The following is a 19,474-nucleotide window of genomic DNA, read 5'->3' on the forward strand; positions in this document are numbered from 1 at the left end:
AAACAATAAAATCTAAGAGTTGGGTCTTCAGTAACTGGCAAACATGCTTCAAACCATGAAAACGCAGGCTCGGAGGACCAGCAACTCCTGACTGATGAGGCAGCTTTTAGACAACAGATCTGATAAGACTTCGAAACCAATTATTGAGAAGCAGATTGACAAGGACACAAACCATTCCGATCCAGACTGATTTATTTATGGATGTTGAGGCAACGGCTGGGTCGTCTTAAATTTTGAAAAAGTCCCAAATCAACCAGTCTTCATCACACTGGTTTACTGGTCCTTCAGCTCCCTCAATCTCCTGATGGCAGACTTTACTGTGACGGCAGAGGTTGTGCTGTAGATTAAAAGAAACAATATAGAAGTTAACACTCCAATTCAAATAAAGACAAAATTAAGAATGAGTAAAAAAAAAACAAAAAAAAACTAATTTGATTAAAAAAGCTAACTGCATAAACCCCTGTATAAGTGAATATAATTGAGGTTACTTTTTCATTTGCAATTGATGAATGATGCACAACACTTGGCATTTTTACATGATGTGAATCTGATTGGGTATGTGTAGCTCAACCTGCAAACACTAATAAAGTACGAAAGTGCGGCTTTCCAGACAACGGTCCTTTCAGGTTCCGGAATACCATTGTAAAACAGGACTGCAATTTTACGTTGCTACTAATACAAAAACCTAAAGCAGAACCATTCTCACTGTTAACACAACATTGTTAAGTGAATAGAATTCTCAAACCAGAATAAGCGACTGATCAGGAAGAAGCTTCTCAGCCTATACAGCTTTTTATACAGGCATCAATTGAGTGGTGTGCAACTGGGGTTTCCAGCCCCATTAAGTTAATTATACTCATCCGGCATCATCATATAGAAATATATACTTGGATGATGTTTACAAGGAAGTAAAAAAGCCATATATGCAATTGTTCCCCTTTTGTCACGAGTCAGACCTGACACTTGAGCATATTCTTATTAAAGGGTCAAATACAAACTGTAAACTGACAGATTGTCACCCCACACTCTATAATTGAGAGCAGGTTGAAGACTATTATTAAATGGTATATAAAACTGTCAGTCATGTTTTGACCATCTTCCACTTACATTCCTAAAATGTCACCATATGAATTGACACACTGTCCTGTATGGAAAACATTCCTGACCTGTAAACCTTACTCCAAACATTGTCCAAATACCCAGAAAACTAATGCTGCAAGCTCCTGCAAAAAAAATAAATAGTATGAAAGAATGTAGAGGGAACGTACTTGTAGGTCCAGGCTCCTCCAGCCACGGTCTTCATGCAGGACCCGCAATGCCAGATACCGACGGCCCTCCTCTTCATCTTGGTCTGTGATGGAAAAATTGATATTTTTTACATTAACAACCTACCAACTGAAACTTGGAATCAAATACGTCTGACACAATTCTTACCTTGCCACAGAACGAGCAGGTGTATTTAGCATGCTGAGAAATTTCAATTTTCTTCACCATCTTCCTTAGTGACGCGCCATAACGCGTACCGTATTTACCAACGATCCCCACCTTCTTAGTGCGCTTGGCCTGGGAAGCATTAATACATGGAAGAGGAAAATATGCAGTTTAAAAGCATTGTTTGATTGCATAGAACATGAATTAAGAATGAGAAAAAACACTAATACAGTTGCTGTTGAAGCAGCTACACTTAAAATGGGTCTGCGCATTAGCTACTAGCCCAAAGAGCTCAGAAAGTTGAAAATTCAGTTAAGTTGTCTGAGTAGAAAATATTATCTTGGCTCAGAGGTGTCGATATCGCTTCCAACACTTGATAACCGGGGAAAATCTGACTGTTGTTTGTATAATTCACGCTTTCAGTAAACAGTAAATTAATTTAAACAAGCTAGGCTAGGCTAAGCTAAATTGAATTGAATTGAACACCCAGCAGTCACACCAAGTTGTTATCTCTGGTCCAACGCCGTACTTTTGTGTTAGGGTCAACATGCTTCCCTGCGACTCCTTTAAATACCGAATATCGTATGAAAAGGTTTTCCGTGAAATGCTAACGACATAATTCGAGTATGTCCGCCCGGCACTTGGGCGCTGCACTGGTGGCAGCCATTACTGTAGTTACAGGACATTTTTAAAACATCGCATTTATCGTGGCCGGTGTGGAAAAAATAAAACAAATTATGGGTGATTCCCGGTATTTAGGACGGTGTGGATCCAAAAGATGTGTGATGACTTGATTTATAACGTGTAAAACACAAGATTGATACAGATTTGAAGAGGGACATTCTCGGCTCACCATCGTTTCAGTGGAGACGCAGGTCCAAAGAGGGATTGGCTACTGCGCAGGACCGATTTACCCGGTTTTGTCCGTTGCATTATGGGAGTTGTAGTTTTTGAACAACGAAATAATCCAGCGAATATTACGATGCGATATCAATTTTGATATATCAGAATAATTAGTTTTAACGTTAATATAACTTTTATGGATAAAAAACCTGGATATTTAAAAAAAAATGTTAAATTAAATTTTCAGTGTAACTAAGGACGCTTGACTGGATAAGCGCATGCGCGATGGACGAGAACCTCAACGAACTGCAGAGTTGAAATGTTCATCCATTTACGTAGGAATATTGCCTCCGTTTTGTGAATAAATAGTGAAGTGGGGATATTTTTTTCGATCCCATTGGTCAGGTGATGCATCGTTAGGCTATGAAGCTCACACGCAAATTAGTTCTCGCTAAGGCGAAGGCCTCCGACTTGGAAAGTGTAAGGAAACTGAACTGCTGGTAAGTGTTTATATCTTCAGGGACATCAGTAATAATGTTGATCGAGTGTCTCCCAAGTTTGTGATGAAGTTGCATTCATTTTCTTCAGGGGATGCAGCTTGACCGATGTGAGTAGCCAAAACCAGCTGATGGATATCACGTTTGATCATCTCCTCATTCCTGCTAGTGTTTCTGACTCCATTTGGGATATCTTGAGATGAACATTGTCTAGCCAATGTTTGCTGGTGCACAAATGTTTGAAGTGTCCACTTGTGCTTCTTCCAGATTTCTATCTTCTCTCAAATGCCCAACATAGAAGTTCTGACACTGAGGTTGGTCTGCGCCTCAACGACACGACACACAACAAAGCTGCCAGTGTTACAAACATAACATTGTTGCACGACAAAGTGGCTGAACAATAAATCCCCTCTCCCTCCCTGCAGTGTCAACAGCATCTCCTCTCTTTCCCCCCTCGCCGGCTGTTTGTCCTTATGTGAGCTCTACTTGAGGAAGAATATGATCCCCTCTCTCTCAGAGCTTTCTCACCTGCGCCCTTTGACACGTCTCAAGGTGCTCTGGCTGGCCGAAAACCCCTGTTGTGGAATTGAATCCAGCCAGTACCGCCTCACCGTCTTACGCTGCCTGCCCGGCCTCCAAAAGCTGGACAACCAAGGTTAGCGTGCAGAAGGCAAGGAGAGTAAATCAAGAGTGCCTAAATGCCCCCCTGCTTCTTCTGAAGTGTAGAAAGTGAACCGTGTTGTCGCTTGTTTCCATTCATAGAGAAGTCAGACATAATATCAGTAAAGTAACACTCAAAACAGATAAAACAAGTATAATTTCTGATAACAAACCTATCATTATTATATTAAAAATGTTGAGAAATTCTCTCATTTTGATTTTTCCCAGAAATTGTTTTTGAAATTTTTGTCGGACATTTACGTTAAATATTTTTATAGATTTCTTTCTCATTTTAGCCCAGCTTTTATGAATATTTTGCAAGGTTTTTTAAACTCTGGTAAAATTCTTTGACTTTTTCTTTTCAATTTTAGAAATTTGTAGAGAAAAAGTGTCAAATATCTTTTAAGAGCCAGTGATTGCCTTAATCACCCACAGTCGCCTTCAGCTAATTTGAATTTGTTTGAAAAGACTGGAAATGCCAGTAATGATGTAATATTTTACACACACACACATATACATATATATATATATATATATATGTGTGTGTGTGTGTGTGTGTGTCTCTGTGTACACAGTGGTAACAGAGGATGAGGCTTCATTAGCACTCACAGAGGGCGAAGTGATCACCACACCCCCGAACAGTTTTCAGAAGCAGCTTTCTGGCAACAGCCTTCCAGACGGCGAGACGGAAAATGACCCGCTCAACTACAACATGGAAGAGACCAAGTGAGTAGATAGATGAACAAAGTTATAACGTAGCCCTAAGTAATCTGGGGTGATGATTATTGATCGATCCGGGTCAATATGAAAACAATGATCGCTGCGTTGATGATGGAGTGTTTTGCACTGGCTATCTCTGGGTTCTCTGCTTTTCTCCCAGGATGTAAAGGTAAATAATGGAATCAGGCTCCTAAATATATCCAAACGGTATGCTAGTGCATTACATATTTGGAAATATCTCATTTGTGACATCAGAGTTGGCATCTTGTATAGGATGAAATGTTTTTGTAACTTTAAAAAAAGTACATGTCAAAACAAATTTCTCTTTGGGTCACAGTAAAATCAGAGAAGAATTGGGGATGAAGCCCCTCTCCAGAGATAAGTTTCCGTCTCTTTCCTCGCCATCAACCAGATCCTCTGGGAAAAAGGTAGCCTTCACTCTTTTTTTTTTCCCAAGCACATATAGAATATTTACTTTTATTGATGTTATCATCTTTACTACTTTGTATTTCCAGTCACACATCCTGGATGCCATGCTGCTTCTGCTGAACGACCTGGACAAAGAGGAGCTCTGCATTTTGCTCACGGCCACGCAGAACAAACTTCAGACTTACACACTGGACTCAGAGACACTCAGGGATTCACTGCAGACACAGAAACCTGCAGACATCCAACACTAAGGAGTTTCATCACATGTACTCAGCACTAAGCCTCTCGCATTGCTTTCAGCACCATTGTCCACGCTTGGAAAGAAGATCCTCTTTTCTCCTCTTAACCTTTAAATATAGCAATATAGCATGTGGTACAATCCCTTCCATATCTTTCCCTGTAGTGGTCTAAAGCAGGAGTATCCAAAGTGGGGTTCGGGAACGCCCTGGTAGTTGTCACAAGATAATTCCAAGAAGACTGAAATTAAAAAAATAAGATTTGAAATTGGCTATAGTGATTGTAGTTACAAAATGAAAGTAAGTTAGCAAAGGTGAACTTTTGTTTGCAGCATGTATGGATTTTTTTTTTTTTAGGGGGGGAATTATTTCACACAAAAATTATAAGGAAATATCTACACAAACACCAAAGAGTGAGACCTTAGCTCTACAAGCAAAAGTGACACCTTTACAACCGGTGCTCCCGACCTGAGAAGCAGAATTCACTTGGAGGAATACTGAACGCATGCCTAACTGCCTTGAAAGAACAAAAGAATGTATGTTTTCTTTGCTAAATGTAAATCTATTTCTTTAATTAAAGACGAATTTGCAGTGTTGACCTATAAAGTTGATTTTAATTCCACCTTGGCTTACATTAATAACATTTCAGAGTGCAACAATAATGCATTTAATACATACAGTTAGAAGCCAGTCCTGTCTGTGGTTTCGGTCAAAATACTTCTAACAGTCAGACTTTACTGGACCTTTTTGAGCAACCAAAGTGCTATTTCTGTTCAAAGTAAGTTTTGACACTTTACATCCAGTTGCCTTCTTTTCTCATTCACCTTCCTCGTTCTCCAAGAAATCCATCAGTGTGCCTGTATCCACGGCAACCAGCAGGCACTCTACTCCATCTGCACCCTGCGGGATCACGGGTAGACCCAAGCATGAGATGTTGGAATCGACAAGTTTAATGGCACTGAATTGCAGCCGAAGAAAAACAGGGCGTCACCTTGCGTGTCCTGATCAGCTTGTGGTCTCTGAACTCAGTCAGCTGAGTCCTCAGCGTGAGGTCAGAGTTCACCAGGAAGGCTTCCCGGCAACGCTGGTAGAACTCTTGGAATGACAATCCTGAAAACATGCATCACAACAGTGATTCTGGTTTAACAGTGTTTTTATATCACGTTTTACACAATGACATTGCATCACACTTGAACTTTAAATGAATCAACTTTTTGCTCAATTGAGAAGACGTGTTGTCGTTAAGGTTTCCTGCTATTCTTTTGGTTCTTAAACTTGGTCTAATTTGCAAGTCAGTATTTTTACCCAGTCACATAACTTGATGACAAATACAGAGGATTCAGAAATAACTTAAAAAAATGCAAAACATTAATATAAAATGCCAAAGCAGTAATTCTCATTATCTGAATGATCGTTTTAGAGGTCAGACAAGTGACGCTGGATTAAACCTTACTCTGGTTTGAAACTAAAGACATGACTTTCACGTCGAATGTTTTTTTTTTTTTTCCAAAATATTTATATTTACTAGCCGTTCTTTGATTTTATGAATGTGAGTACCTGCGTATGCAGCGTTGTCTTTGTTTTCTAGCTGAAACTTCACCAGCAGTTTGAAAATCCCTCTGTGGAGAGCAAAAGCAACTATTAATAATCCAAAAAATAAGAAAAGCAAGAAACTTTCCAGTCCAGTTTGGGGTGAGAGCGACCTTGCGTTGGGTGTCAAACTGCGGAGGACGTGTGTGAGAGAGGAAAGAGCAAGCGCTCCGGTCTGCTGCACAAGGAGAGAGTTTTCGTACGACGTCTCCTCCTTGTAGTGCTGAAATGTCACGCACTCCCACCACAGCCAGTTGAACTGGCTCTGCTTAAACTGGTCCCACACTGAGAAAATCAGATTTAAACAACATGAAGTGAAGCAGTGTCTGGAATGAACCTGAAAATCAACACTTTTCACAAAAAAAAAAAAATGCTTGGAGACACCATAAAAGGTAGCACAAAATCACAAATCAAAGAAAAATATCTTTGACAAAAAATTGCCAGCACCTTCCTGACAGCTTACCCAAAGGGGCGTTAATGTGATCGATTGTTGCTACCAGGTGAAAGTTGGGCAAGATCGCCAGCTGCCCCAGTGCACTCTGGGTCTTCTCTCCACGCAGCATTGGCCCGTCGATATTATTGATTAGCAGGTAGATATGGAGATCAGGGCCTGCAAGGACACTCTCCAATTATTTAACAAATCCTGCCTGGATTTCTGAGACAATCTGACAGAATAATAAGATGGCTGATCTCACGGTCTTTGAGGGTCTGAGAAATGAACTGGATCTGGTCGGCAGGGGTGCGGAAACTCCCTTGGTGCTCTAGAACTTCACATGTCAGAGCATTGAGGATCTGAAAAGAAACCAAAGCAAGTCTAAGAGTTTATACTGAGCATGAGGATCCAACTTCACCGCAATTGCCTGTTGTGCACAGTTCAGGTTCCCTTCAATTTTGTCATGTCAGTCTTTGTATATATGGCTTAATTTTACCCTCTTCACTATAGCCGATATTTTTTAAAGTTTCTGTATGCCTGATTTAATGTGGCTTGTGTTTGTTTTACTGTGTTGCATGTGCAAATGTTGTACTTGCTTGCTTCATTGTCAGTTTTATTTTTACAGAGCAATCGTCAACTCACCCAGGAACTGCAATTTAAAAAAAAAAATCAAGCCAAAATGGATGTGGTTAGTATCCGTACGAACCAAAGAAAACATTCCCTGACTTGTTGAAGTCCAAAAACCTGAATAGTTTTCATTTATGTGGAAGTGTAGAGCATGGGTCATTGTTTATTAACCAGTCATAATCAGTAAATTAAGGAATCAAGAATGTCTCTAAAAGGGTTACTTTGCTATCTAATGAATTTTGAAGAGCCGTGTTAGACAAATAGGTGGATGATTAACTTACTTTCCAGTACATTGAGAAATTCTTAGACATTTTGCTTATTCCTCTTATTCTCTGTGTTTTCCTTGACCAGAAAACAGTTTTCCAGGAAAAAAACAAATGTCATTTTATTTAGTTTTATTGATGTATTTAAACATGTAGTTATTTGAAATAGCTAAATTATAGTGGCAGAGATAAATTCGAAAAGAGGAGAATGAAATCCACTACGCAACTTTGCACTTTGGTCAAAACATGGAAAGAAAAATAAATTAAATAAAATAAAAAAATATTTTTACATGTGTGTGTGTGTGTTCGTATGAATACTGACTGATTTTAGGGTGATTGAGGGGAAGAAACCATTGACTACGAGGTGGATTTCATCGGCCAGGTGAGTCAGCCGAAAGTCTTCCAGCAGCGCCTTTTTGCTGCCCAAACCGTAGAGCAGCACACTGAATCCCAGCCTGCACACAGACACGCTCGATTTCTGATGCTGAAAGGAGGTGAAACCATTCAAAACAGCGTTGAGACACCACTCACTGTAACTGCAACATCCATTTACTGAAATTCTTCCTGTGTTTGTTGTGCAGCTGCTTGATCTCCTTCGTGTAGCTGGAGGACTTCCCTTCTAAAAGCCGCACCAAAGTCTCCTGTAAATACAAAACAAAGGGTGATCTGAAGCTGTAAAACACAGTAACACAGATCCAAGATCACCGTTTTCCACCCACCCTGTCGAGTTTAGGGGTGTGTAGACGCTCCAGGGTCCGATCGGATGTTAAGACTTTTGAGCTACCATGAGCCTCAAAGTACTCCTCCACCATGCTGGGTTGGTTGAAGGCCTCTGGGGTGTTCTTGCTCTTTTTGGCCGGGGTCTTGTAGAGAGCCGCGGATAAACCTTTACTAGGGTTGGTGGGGGGCTTCTGGCTCTCCTGGTTATCTGTCTTGGTTTTCTGCTCCTCCTCCATTCTGTCTTCCCCCTCATCTTCTTCTTCTTCCCCCGAGTCCGAAGGCGAAAGGTCACTGTCGCTGTCGGACCGCAGGCTCGGAGCTGAAAAGATTTTGGTTTGCTGACATCTTCAAAACGATAATTATAAATTATAATCATGTATACAGTATATGCTCATTGACTAAATCAAACCTGAGATATCCTGAAATTACAATCAAATCCAGCAAATCAGCTCTGAATAACTTTGGTGCCTCAGTGATTTGTGGAGAATAAGATGAACGGATCTTTTACGTACAAAATATTGAACAGCAAAGTTTTCATATTGGTTAGGATCTACGCAGAAAGCCAGTTACTGTAATTTCCGGACTATAAGCTGCTGCTCTTTTTACACGCTTTGTAAACCGTGGCTCAAACAACAATGTGGCTATTTAATGCTGAGCTTCATGCTGCCAAAACATTTAGCCTCGTCACATTGGACTAATTACATTACCGTGAAATTCCGAGTCTGTTCAATTCTGACACTCAAGAAAACGACTTTAATGATTTTAGTGTGCAGGAGGAAAGACGAAGACAGCGATCAGCTGGACAAGGACAAAGCGGGGATGGAAAATGGATGGATGGATGGGCTTTTCCTTGTGTTATTTATTATTACTCTTTTCATCAGCCACTTTACAGACAAGGTTGGGAAAAAAAAAGCATTTCCATGTATTTGTGTTTCATAATAAAAGCAAAGAAAAAAATGTTTCTGTGTAACATCTTTCTATGGAAATATCTCATCTTACACCGTGAACACCTGCGGCTTATAAACAAGTGCGGCCTATATATAGGTACACATATATTCATTTATTAATAATTTATATTCTTATATTCAGGTGCGCTCAATAGTCCGGAAATTACAGTACTCTCTCTGTACAAAGTTAAACTTACTTGTCATTCTCTTCCTGAGCCTGTGGGGTGTTGTGGACACAAACTGCACCTTTTTGGGCTGCAATAAAAATGAATATAGAATGATGCCTGTTTAAGACTTGCTGTATCTATACTGTAATGAAGAAAAGCAAGTAAGTTGGAGAAAGTTCAAGTAAGAGTTCAAGAGTCTCACCCTCTGTGTGGTCCCTTTGTCGCCTCTGACATCTAGACGTGAAGAGGGAGAACCCATTTAGCTGTGTTTGGAGTAACACAAGATCAGACTGACTTGGAAGGTTGAACAGGACTCACTGTGGCCTGCTCCCTTGGAAGTGGAAGGCTCAATGTCCGGAGTGTTGCAGAAGCTCACACGTTTCTTGGGTGTTCGTGCCAACTCGCTTGCTACAAAAAAGCATGTGAACACAAATTTAACCATCTGAACCCCAGCAAGTGATCATCGATTTCCAAATATTTATCTTTATGCTCATTTAGCTTCAAAATATATCATTTCATTATATTACCCCAAATAGCAGGAAAAAGAATGTTCTTATTCCATAAAAAATGTCAAAACAATTGAAACAATTGAACCGTAATTTTAAAAACCAAGAAAGTGAGAGCGCCTCACCAGTTTGGGCCATGCTGTGGCCACGTTTGCTTTTCTGAAAGGAAAATATGGATGATCCTGCCACTCTGGACATCACGTCTTCATCTTCTGTATGATAAACAGAATGTGATGATGGTTGTTTTCTTACTGGCCTGTCAACAATGGTTGATGTTAATTGACAACTTCTTTTAAAATGATCCCTCTCGTTCACCTTCTGTGTTGTCTATTCCGAGAGACTGGACATAGTTTTGCTCATCCAGAACCTTGTCCTCCTCACTGGTGGGTCCTGGATCGTCCTTGGTCTGCCTCCTGCGTGGACTCTTAAACATCACCATCTTCTGCACGGTGTTGCTCCTTATCTCTGGCACTAATACACAGACATTTAGCAAGACCGGTAAGACATTTACCTGTTACATAACAATATCATTTGATTATTGCATCCGCTTCAGCACATACCCTCCTGTTTGTCCACGATGTGCTCCAGAACATCGTTGTCCCCAATGAACTTCACCTCCAACACACTCATGGCTACACAAAAGTAAACAAGCAGTGACAGTTAGCTAAAAGCTAACAGGTAGCTGTTTACTAGCTAGCTCGGTATGACACCTGGAAGACCCTATGTCACCAAAAAGGGTTTGTTCCTGGCACAACGAAGAGCACCTTACTTTTTTTTCAAATATTTTTGAATGCGGTAAAAATAAGAAAAATAGACCCGTGAATTTCACACGTCAATATTAATTCCGGTCAGACAGTGAACGTAACTTTTTAAACTGAGTGTCGCGGATATTAGTGGACAAAACAATCCGCTGTGGACGGTCGGCCGCTACTCTCTGGATTCTACGAATTCAATATTAAAACCGTGAAAGTCGGTAACCTACCTGCCCTTTACAGTTCCGACGGAAAGCAAAATAAACACAAGTATAATCAACTCGAAACCATAGTACGCTGCGGTGTGACAACTTTCCGCGCCATTCTCCGAATGGTTTTAAACCACGTGACAAGTTGAGAGGTTACACGGCCACCAATCAGAGCCCGTCATTTATCAAGAACTCCATTTCCCATGATCCACTGCGGTGGGCCCTCCATAGCCAGGCTTTATTTTGGCCTCATAAATCATAGCTGCTGGGAAGTTGAAACTGGGTTTTTTATCTTATAAAACGTAATTACTGGAGATGTAATAGCACAAGAAAGTTGTATTTTAAAAATTAATCTTATCTCTTCATATGAGGATAATAGTTTATTGATCCCCATAGGGGAAATTCTTAGGTCACAGCAGCGCAACAATGACATTATCAATAAATATGAGTGTAAATATAAATAAAAGAGGCAAGTAAAAGATAGCTAAAGATATGCACAAAAAATTAACAGAAAAATTAATAACAACAAGGATAAAAATAGACATCAGAGTGAAAAAAACAACAGCAAGGGTGAGAATAGACAACCAAGAGTGACAATAATAATGACAAAAATAAACAGAATGCGAATAGAGTGACACCAACAAGGATAAAAACAAACAATGGAGTTCGGGCATGACACATGCGAATGAGTAACATAGTGAGGCTGTGGTAGCACAGATGCACCGCCGGCCATTCAGAATTGTGTGCTGTCCTTACTGCTATTGTACAATCTGTTGGCCATGGGCGCAAAGGAGCATCTAAAGCGTTCAGTTATGCACCGGGGTGGGATGAGCCGTTGGCTGAATGAGCTGCCCATCAGCCACAGCTCATCATGAAGGAGGTGGGAAGGATTATCCAGGATAGTTTATCCCTCACCCTTCCCACTGCCACCGATTCCATGTGGTTCGGGTTCAGTCCCACCACCAAGCGGGGTTTTCTTACCAGCTTGTTGACCTCACCAGTCCTGGCACCGCCCCACCAGCACACTGCAGTGATGAAGACAGTGCTGGCTACCATACAATGGTAGAAGGTCTTGAGGAGCTCACCACAGACACCTAACAACCTCAGTCTCCTAAGGAAGAACATCCTGCTCTGACCCTTCCTGTAGAGGGCATCTGTGTCGCATATCCAGTCCAGTTTATTGTTCATGTGGACCCCAAGATACGTGTAGGAGTCCACTATCTCCACCTCCTCACCCTGTATATGTATATATGTATACAAATATTTCCTCTGGTGTTATTTTACTCTGAATCTAATCCTCTTGGCCATTTGTTTCCTCTTTGCATCTTGAAGTTGATGTTAATTACATTAGCTGAACATAAGGTGAAATTATCCCACTTTGGAATCCCTCTTCAGAGTTGATGGGCATTATTTCATTTAGTCAGCAGGAGAGAGTCGACTAAATACACACTTACATCACTAAGGAATAGAAAGCATCACCCAAGACTAACTATGGAATATAATTAAAACTTCTGGAGATTAGAGGTAAAAATGAAGGTAGAAATAATAAATGCATTATGGCATCCAGCCCAGTTGTTGTTCAGGTATCTGATGGTTAAATGTAAGAACAACAATGAAACAAATCACATAAATCAAGATTTTAATATCCAGCAAGCATGTAGACATATATCATCGCAATATGCAAGCTTACAATATATGCTTGTGTCAGCTCCCACAAGCAGCTTATTGCTATTTATCTCTGTCATATCTACATAGTTCCATTGAGATAAACCTAGTATTATTTTCCTAATTAATGACTGACTTTATACGTTTAAAAAAATGACAGAAAATTGCCCCAACAAAAATGATCAGTGCTTCCTACACTTCATGGATAAAATCTTAGGCGTGGGAAAGATGAGACAAAGCTATTCTATTTTGTTTGCTTTCACACCATATTTAGTCAATGATTACTAATTAATAGTATTAGAATAACTAGCAAAATAGAAAGGCACTTTCTTGTTTTAGTGGTTCTCATACTGATCCATGTTAAAAGTATTCTTGATATAATGCAGATCTGAAAGTATACATGAAATTATAATATACTTGAATTTAAACTATTACAAGTGAGTATTAGTTATATACCGATTTAATTCATAACCAATGTTTATATGCTTGCAGTTCCGATTTGGACACATAAGTGGGCCTTAATAACAATAATTTCAGATGAAATTGATCATCCGGAACGCCATCGGCTGAGAGTTATTCACCACCCTCGCGTCGGTGTCCACGTTCCAATGAGACGTCCTTCAGAGTGCACGTGGTAGACAGGGTGCATCAGTGCTGTTGCACAGGACTGCAGAACACGAACAGAGACAGTGTATCAAAAGAGCAAAAGGACATTTTATCACTCATTGGGTGTGAACGCACAGCACTTACATGGTACGGGATGAGTTTGAGCAGAGTGCCCAGGGGATACTCGCTGTAATCCAGTTGCCCTGAGATGGGCTCCACTCTTCCATGCTCCTGGGTCATGGATGTCAACCTGAAGGAATGGTCCTCACGTTAAAACCCCATTTTCATATAAATTTGTCCAACAAAGGAAACAAGATTTCACATTACTTTAGATTCGGATGGCCTTCGATCATTGCATACCCCGTGGGAAGTTTTCCAGCTCCGTCAAGACTGAGACAGGGTAGAAAAGATTTGTCAGGGAACAGATGAAATCGAAAGTCTTAAATCAGTGTGTGACGTGAACCTGAACGCATCCGTTAATCACTGACGCAAAAATGCACTTTTAAGATACAAGAGAGACCTGCACTGCTGTAAAAATAACATTTGCTCTGTTTTAAATACTAAAATAGTCAAAATAAGATGCTTCTCTCTCCTCTATTGTGCTGACATAAAAACTAAAGCATCGCAGGGTGGAAAATACAAGATCTATTGTTTTGCATCACAATTAATGTTGTGATTTTTTTTTTTAAAAGAGTAACACAAAACACTGATAGCGAAAGAAAAGGCGAAAAGGCAAAATCTAGAGATTTTCAATACGTAAAGTACAGGCTGATGGTGGCAAATAGTAAAAAGTAAATAGTAAAAAGACGATAACAAGAAAACTGAATAAATCAAAGCAGTGATTGAGCATCTTATGTTTCATTACTGGTGAGACGACTATGTTACGTTGTTTAAAAACACCAACTGCGATTGCGGAAAAAGTGAACAAAAGTCCACACATTAACCTGACAGTATTCAAGAGGAGCAGTTGTAATTAGCTTAAAAAAATTTAGCTTGAAATGATAAACTAAGAGATCTATTTCAGAGATGGAAGTTTTCACCTTAAACCAGTCCATCCGCAGTCAATCAGGAGCTGGTTCCTGTGAGGACAGTGTCCAATGACTCGCGTTACAACACGCACAGCCACATCCTCCAGTTTGCATGAGCCAATCGTATACTGCTGCACATCTAGAGGCGGACGATGCATGAAAACATGCACACAGGTGTGTTTCCAGACTCTACAAAACCCATGATCTTACATATTTTGTAAACACAAATCAGTTTTCTAACTATCGATATGGAGAATGGTAGAGAAAATCACAGTCTAGGCTGGTGTTTCCCAACATTTTTTGAGCCACAGCACATATTTTACATTAGAAAACTCACACGGCAAACCACCAAATAAATATCTCAAAAATGTTTTTAATGAAATAGAATTAAACTATAGTCTCAATTTACCTACTCAATGTGGGACTATTTTTTTGACAGCGCCAGGGCCGAGCATTTATTCTACGACGGTTTTGCAGGCAGGTAGCATTAGTGTTTTAGTGTAGTATTAGTATTAGGCTTTCAGAGCTTTCTCACTCATCTTAGTGGTTTTCTTCAACAATGCTACCTGTTTCTCAGTCTGTTTCCACGGATGAACAAAATTGTCTGGGTTCTTATCTTGAAATGAACGGTGTTTAGTTTGGAGGTGACGTTTAAGTTTGCTTGGAACCATGACACTGTTGGACAGCTTTTCCCCGCACAGTAAAAGTGAATCCAAACACAATATAATTATCATTGAATTGTCTTGAGCTTATCTTTTTTACTCTTTTTGACCACTACTCATACTTGGGTCTTCATCTGGGTCAGAATGTCCTTCAAGACCAGAGACTCCTGATTTGAGTATTTTTTCTTTTAAAATATTTATCTCCAATTACTCGGCCGCTCCAGGGGCCTTATGCGACTCTCTGTGGCTGTTGAAAATAATTAACTAGTATTCAATTAAAATGTATTTGATTTCAGTTCCTTCATTTTTAAAATGTAATTTTAAATTTTGAAGATTATGCAAATCTTGTAACATCTCAATAAAATGTGTTGGAATATTTTTGTTGCTCTTAACAAGCGACTGCACGTGCCAGTAAAATGATGACAGCACACAGAAAGAGGACGACATTTTTGGTTTGCTGCCGGTGGATATTTTAAGCTTGGTTTTTTTTTCTTCTCATAAAAACAAGAAGGACTCAAATAGACATTGAGTATTTTGCTTAAGAGTAACCTTCAATCTAACTTCTTTTTTTGGAGTTCAACATGTTTTGTTGCATGCAGAAATGTCATTTTGTTTTCTCACCGTTGATTTAAAAAAAAAATCAACATATATTTTGTTTATACATAGCATAAAGACAAAAAAACCCCCAATATTATATGCCGTGTTAATTTATCTTAAATTTCAAAAGGGTTGTGTGGCTCCCGGTGTTTTCTTTACTGTGGGGAAACGGGTCCAAATGGCTCTTTGAGTGGTAAACATTGCACCACTGTGCGCGCACGATAAGGTAAATAGACATTGAACGGTAGAATGGAATGGAATAATTATAAAAGGGTCATCAATAGAAATTACAGTTAGAGCATATAAAATGTCTATTTTTACATCAGCCAGCTGTGCGGGGCCCCGTGACTGAAACTGGGACAACGGTGACGTGCGCATACCGTAAAAGACAAAATTTCCTGGATGCAACTCAGAGAGCTGAGCCATGTCTTCGACTGGATGACTGCATGAGGGAGTCGAGCCAGTGCTGGACTTGCATGTGATGCCAACAGCCTTCAACCTGCAAAGAAAAGCAAAAAAAAAGGCTTGAATTTAATGAGTATCATAAACTGCATTGACTCCGGGGGCTAAATGAGCCCTCTAGTGGCCACCAACAGAGATGCATACTGAGACATGCAGAACAAGAAATTACTCTCTCTCTCCCTTAGAAGGTGTAGGGGTGACAAAAGCATTATATTTTTTATTTTCTTTTTATTTTTAAATTTTATTTAATATAATAAGACCATTTTTAAAAAAGGAATATAAAAGTACTTTGGAAAAAGACTCAAGAAAAATAAAATGTGGGCAATTATATTATCCTATAATTTCTACTGGATATAGTTTGTAAACAACAAACCTACAATGCGCCTAATGTAGGTAATGGGCGGGTCTTATGGATGTAATATTAAAGTGATATAATCACGTAATTTAGATTTAGGTGTACACTGTGTCTTTAACTTGTTCCTTTTTTATACAATCATGGCACTGGGACAAAATGAATAAACACGTATTTTGTTTCACATGTAACTTCCTATTGGCAGAGGGAAGAAAAAGAAATCTCTGGTTACGCTCTTACATGCCAAGCGGTTAGCATTACAAAGTCATTATAAAGCTACTTTGCCAAATGCCGCTAAAAGTGTGTGGGATATAGTGAGTCACTTTTGCCATACTTTTCCATGAACTTCAGGATGCAGCTGGTGGTTTCCTGAGCAATGGCCTGTATTTGTTTCTCTCCTCTGCAGTTGTAGGTGTTCCCACAGTGGGCGTACACGCCTGTCAGCTCAACATCCGCAGCCTCACTGATGGCCTGGGCCAGCAGGAGCGCCTCGGGTTCTGAGTGCAGAACACCAGCTACAAAAGTAGAGGGTGGACGCGATGATCATGTCTTTCTCTTAGAAAAATCTGTCATGTCCAGGGTGTCACGTCTTAGTCACCTCGCCCGTTCAAACAGTCCAGTTTCATCCAGACACGCCACGGACGGCCATTCTTCAGAGGTCGGTTTTTGAGCTTTTCCAGAGCATCAGGATGATCCAATAAAACCTGGAAGAGCTCCAGTCTCTCTGACAGGGCAGCACAACGCTCCACCTATACAGACACACAGTTTAGTGTGGAAACAAGTAGCTAATAATACAAACTAACATCTGCATGTTGGTATTCAGTTGAGCTGTCTAAAGGTAGCCTTGTAAAGTAGACTTTTATTAATAAAGAACCTCATGATACATGCTGTCGTTTTACTACCAAGTTTAAGAAATGAGTCATCGCCCCGGGGAAAAAAAAACCTATTAGCGACATTTCAAACTTTTTTCCATTCCCATCTTTCACTGCTAATTGATCACATTTGCTGCACTGAAATCCCCTGAATGATCACAAAATGCATTGATACATTTTAAATTGGTACAATGTGAATAAATGCTGTTTTTAAATCACATATTGGTCCCATTATCATCAAACTCTAAAAAGGGCTGCGAATTGTGTTGGAAACAGCGGTGTGAACTGGGAGAACCTTATCAAAAGGGAGAGAATATGCATAGAGGATGTCATCGAAACCGTGGTCGGCGTAGAAAACGGCCTCTGCCAGGGTAGAAACTACGATGCGCCGCCGAGAGCCGCTGGTCATGATGTCGGCACACTCACTAGGGTGAAGGCAACAACACACATTGTGGCGGGGTACAACAACACAGTTTGCCAATATAAATGTACTGAGTGTGGTCTGTGTGTGTGTGGGTGTGTGTGTGGGTTTGTGTGTGTGGGGGTGGGTGGTCCTACAGGGTTTTGTGGGTTTTCATGTGTGGGCGAAGCTTGACTCCCAGCTTCTCACAGCGTTCAATCATGGCCTGGGCATTTTTCTTAACTTTGTCCAAATCTACCACCAGGGCAGGCGTGCACAGGGCTGACAGAGGCTGACCCTCCATGTCGGAAGCACTGGAAGGGGAGAAACACACACCGGTGATGCGCAGTCAGTAGAGGCAGGGGAGGCCGTGCCTCACCTGTCATCATGGAAAGAAAAAAATGCCACATGGCAAAATAAATTAAATGATTATAGTTATTCAGTGATTTGTACTATAAAGTTATTTTCCATGTAACTTCACCATTTTTAGTTTTTTTTTTCCAAAATCCCTAAAAAAAATTCACATTTACCGTTCAAGACACGGCGGTGACGAGCCCACTATGGATTGCGCAATGATTCTGCTAGCTGTTTTGCCATGCTATGCACTGAGCCCGCATTGCTGTCTCTGTAGATGTCACTATTAAAAAAACGCTTTGAATATATGAACTACATTTCCATAGTTTAGCTGATGTGTCGAATGTTTTTCGTCAACAACTGTAACGTGTTTCTCGTGTTTCTCGTGATCATAAAACGACTGCAAAGAAACATTAAGTGAGGCACGCAGTGACGGTGCCTCATGGTAGGGGGCACCGCTGATCCCAGGGATCCTTCTTACTACTCGACTACAGAATAATAGAAGTAGGAATAGCAAGCTACAGTAAACAGTTAGCAAGTCAAGTGCAGCCATCCGACTATTTTTTTGCCGATCTCATCGGGCTGTATAGCTCACAAACGGTGAGGGATGAACGTAAATCTCCTGGGCAGCTTCTCAACTTTTTGGCCCAGAAGGATCTCATTCGGTGGAGTGGTCATTCTCGGCACCGAAAAGACTCAAAACATAGAGTTGGAACAGGACCGATCAAGGACCACTGTCTTCACTTGTAGTGTTTTCCATTGAGACAGAGACTTTTAAAACTGAAGAAAGAAACGGAGACTTCTACAAGCAAGTTATTGATGCTTCAGAGGGAGCGGCGCATGGACTTAATTTATGAGTAAATGTAAGAAATAATAACGTGTTTTTACATGTGCTTTTTTTCTATGCTACAGTTTATATATGTTAATAATGCTGATATGATATTTTAAACAAATCACGTCAATTGCTGCCAATAAAATGGTGAATAAGTTACTCAGTAGGGTTCATATGTATGTAAATCTGACTGTGATGACGTCAGTGCCTCACCCGCCATGAACCTTACCGCCCGTCACTCACACACACACACACACACACACACACACACACACACACACACACACACACACACACACACACACACACACACACACACACACACACACACACATACACACACACACACACACACACTATTAAATGTTTGCGCATGATTGCCTTCAAATAACACAAAGCTCAAAACCAGGCATCATCTTCTGAATAGAAACGACATGTTTTTTCTTTGAAAGTTATCAATTAACAGCCTCCAAAACCACGAACGAAAATAATTTGGAAAGTCATAAAAGAAGTGTTAGCAAAATACGAATTTGATAAACTGTCACTTACGGCTGCAAAGCAAAGTCCACTCTCGGGAAGGGTCCCTCTTCTTCGGATACTGCAGCGCACTGTTT

General features: G+C 40.3%; 4 protein-coding genes across 4 annotated transcripts; 1 reads left to right on the plus strand and 3 right to left on the minus strand.

The window, feature by feature from the left end:
• Positions 1-174: 174 nt before the first annotated feature.
• On the minus strand, positions 175-2,333 carry rpl37a (ribosomal protein L37a). The gene is made up of 4 exons (XM_086172759.1): positions 2,285-2,333; positions 1,435-1,563; positions 1,269-1,351; positions 175-337 (listed from the first exon to the last, which is right to left on the minus strand). Exons 1-4 carry the CDS (start codon positions 2,285-2,287, stop codon positions 274-276), a joined length of 279 nt encoding a protein of 92 aa, XP_086028885.1. The 5' UTR covers positions 2,288-2,333; the 3' UTR covers positions 175-273.
• A 237-nt stretch (positions 2,334-2,570) lies between these two features.
• Positions 2,571-5,406, plus strand: cfap410 (cilia and flagella associated protein 410). The gene is made up of 7 exons (XM_086172758.1): positions 2,571-2,774; positions 2,863-2,881; positions 3,039-3,085; positions 3,197-3,426; positions 4,007-4,157; positions 4,489-4,579; positions 4,667-5,406. Exons 1-7 carry the CDS (start codon positions 2,698-2,700, stop codon positions 4,829-4,831), a joined length of 780 nt encoding a protein of 259 aa, XP_086028884.1. The 5' UTR covers positions 2,571-2,697; the 3' UTR covers positions 4,832-5,406.
• A 19-nt stretch (positions 5,407-5,425) lies between these two features.
• Positions 5,426-11,152, minus strand: orc2 (origin recognition complex, subunit 2). Its single transcript, XM_086172756.1, has 16 exons — positions 11,052-11,152; positions 10,630-10,701; positions 10,385-10,540; positions 10,195-10,281; positions 9,882-9,971; positions 9,766-9,797; positions 9,594-9,651; positions 8,449-8,768; positions 8,261-8,370; positions 8,052-8,184; positions 7,102-7,198; positions 6,870-7,016; positions 6,520-6,691; positions 6,374-6,435; positions 5,808-5,926; positions 5,426-5,716 (listed from the first exon to the last, which is right to left on the minus strand). Exons 2-16 carry the CDS (start codon positions 10,697-10,699, stop codon positions 5,633-5,635), a joined length of 1,737 nt encoding a protein of 578 aa, XP_086028882.1. The 5' UTR covers positions 10,700-10,701; positions 11,052-11,152; the 3' UTR covers positions 5,426-5,632.
• A 1,502-nt stretch (positions 11,153-12,654) lies between these two features.
• On the minus strand, positions 12,655-19,474 carry LOC147219269 (D-serine dehydratase). The gene is made up of 10 exons (XM_086172757.1): positions 19,410-19,474; positions 17,833-17,988; positions 17,570-17,699; positions 17,001-17,151; positions 16,737-16,917; positions 15,969-16,087; positions 14,342-14,468; positions 13,629-13,691; positions 13,446-13,551; positions 12,655-13,362 (listed from the first exon to the last, which is right to left on the minus strand). Exons 2-10 carry the CDS (start codon positions 17,976-17,978, stop codon positions 13,273-13,275), a joined length of 1,113 nt encoding a protein of 370 aa, XP_086028883.1. The 5' UTR covers positions 17,979-17,988; positions 19,410-19,474; the 3' UTR covers positions 12,655-13,272.

Source organism: Fistularia commersonii, chromosome 25 (genome assembly GCF_037954325.1).
Source record: "Fistularia commersonii isolate RoL2024-O1a breed Wild chromosome 25, RoL_Fcom_v1.0, whole genome shotgun sequence".
Taxonomy (NCBI): domain Eukaryota; kingdom Metazoa; phylum Chordata; class Actinopteri; order Syngnathiformes; family Fistulariidae; genus Fistularia; species Fistularia commersonii.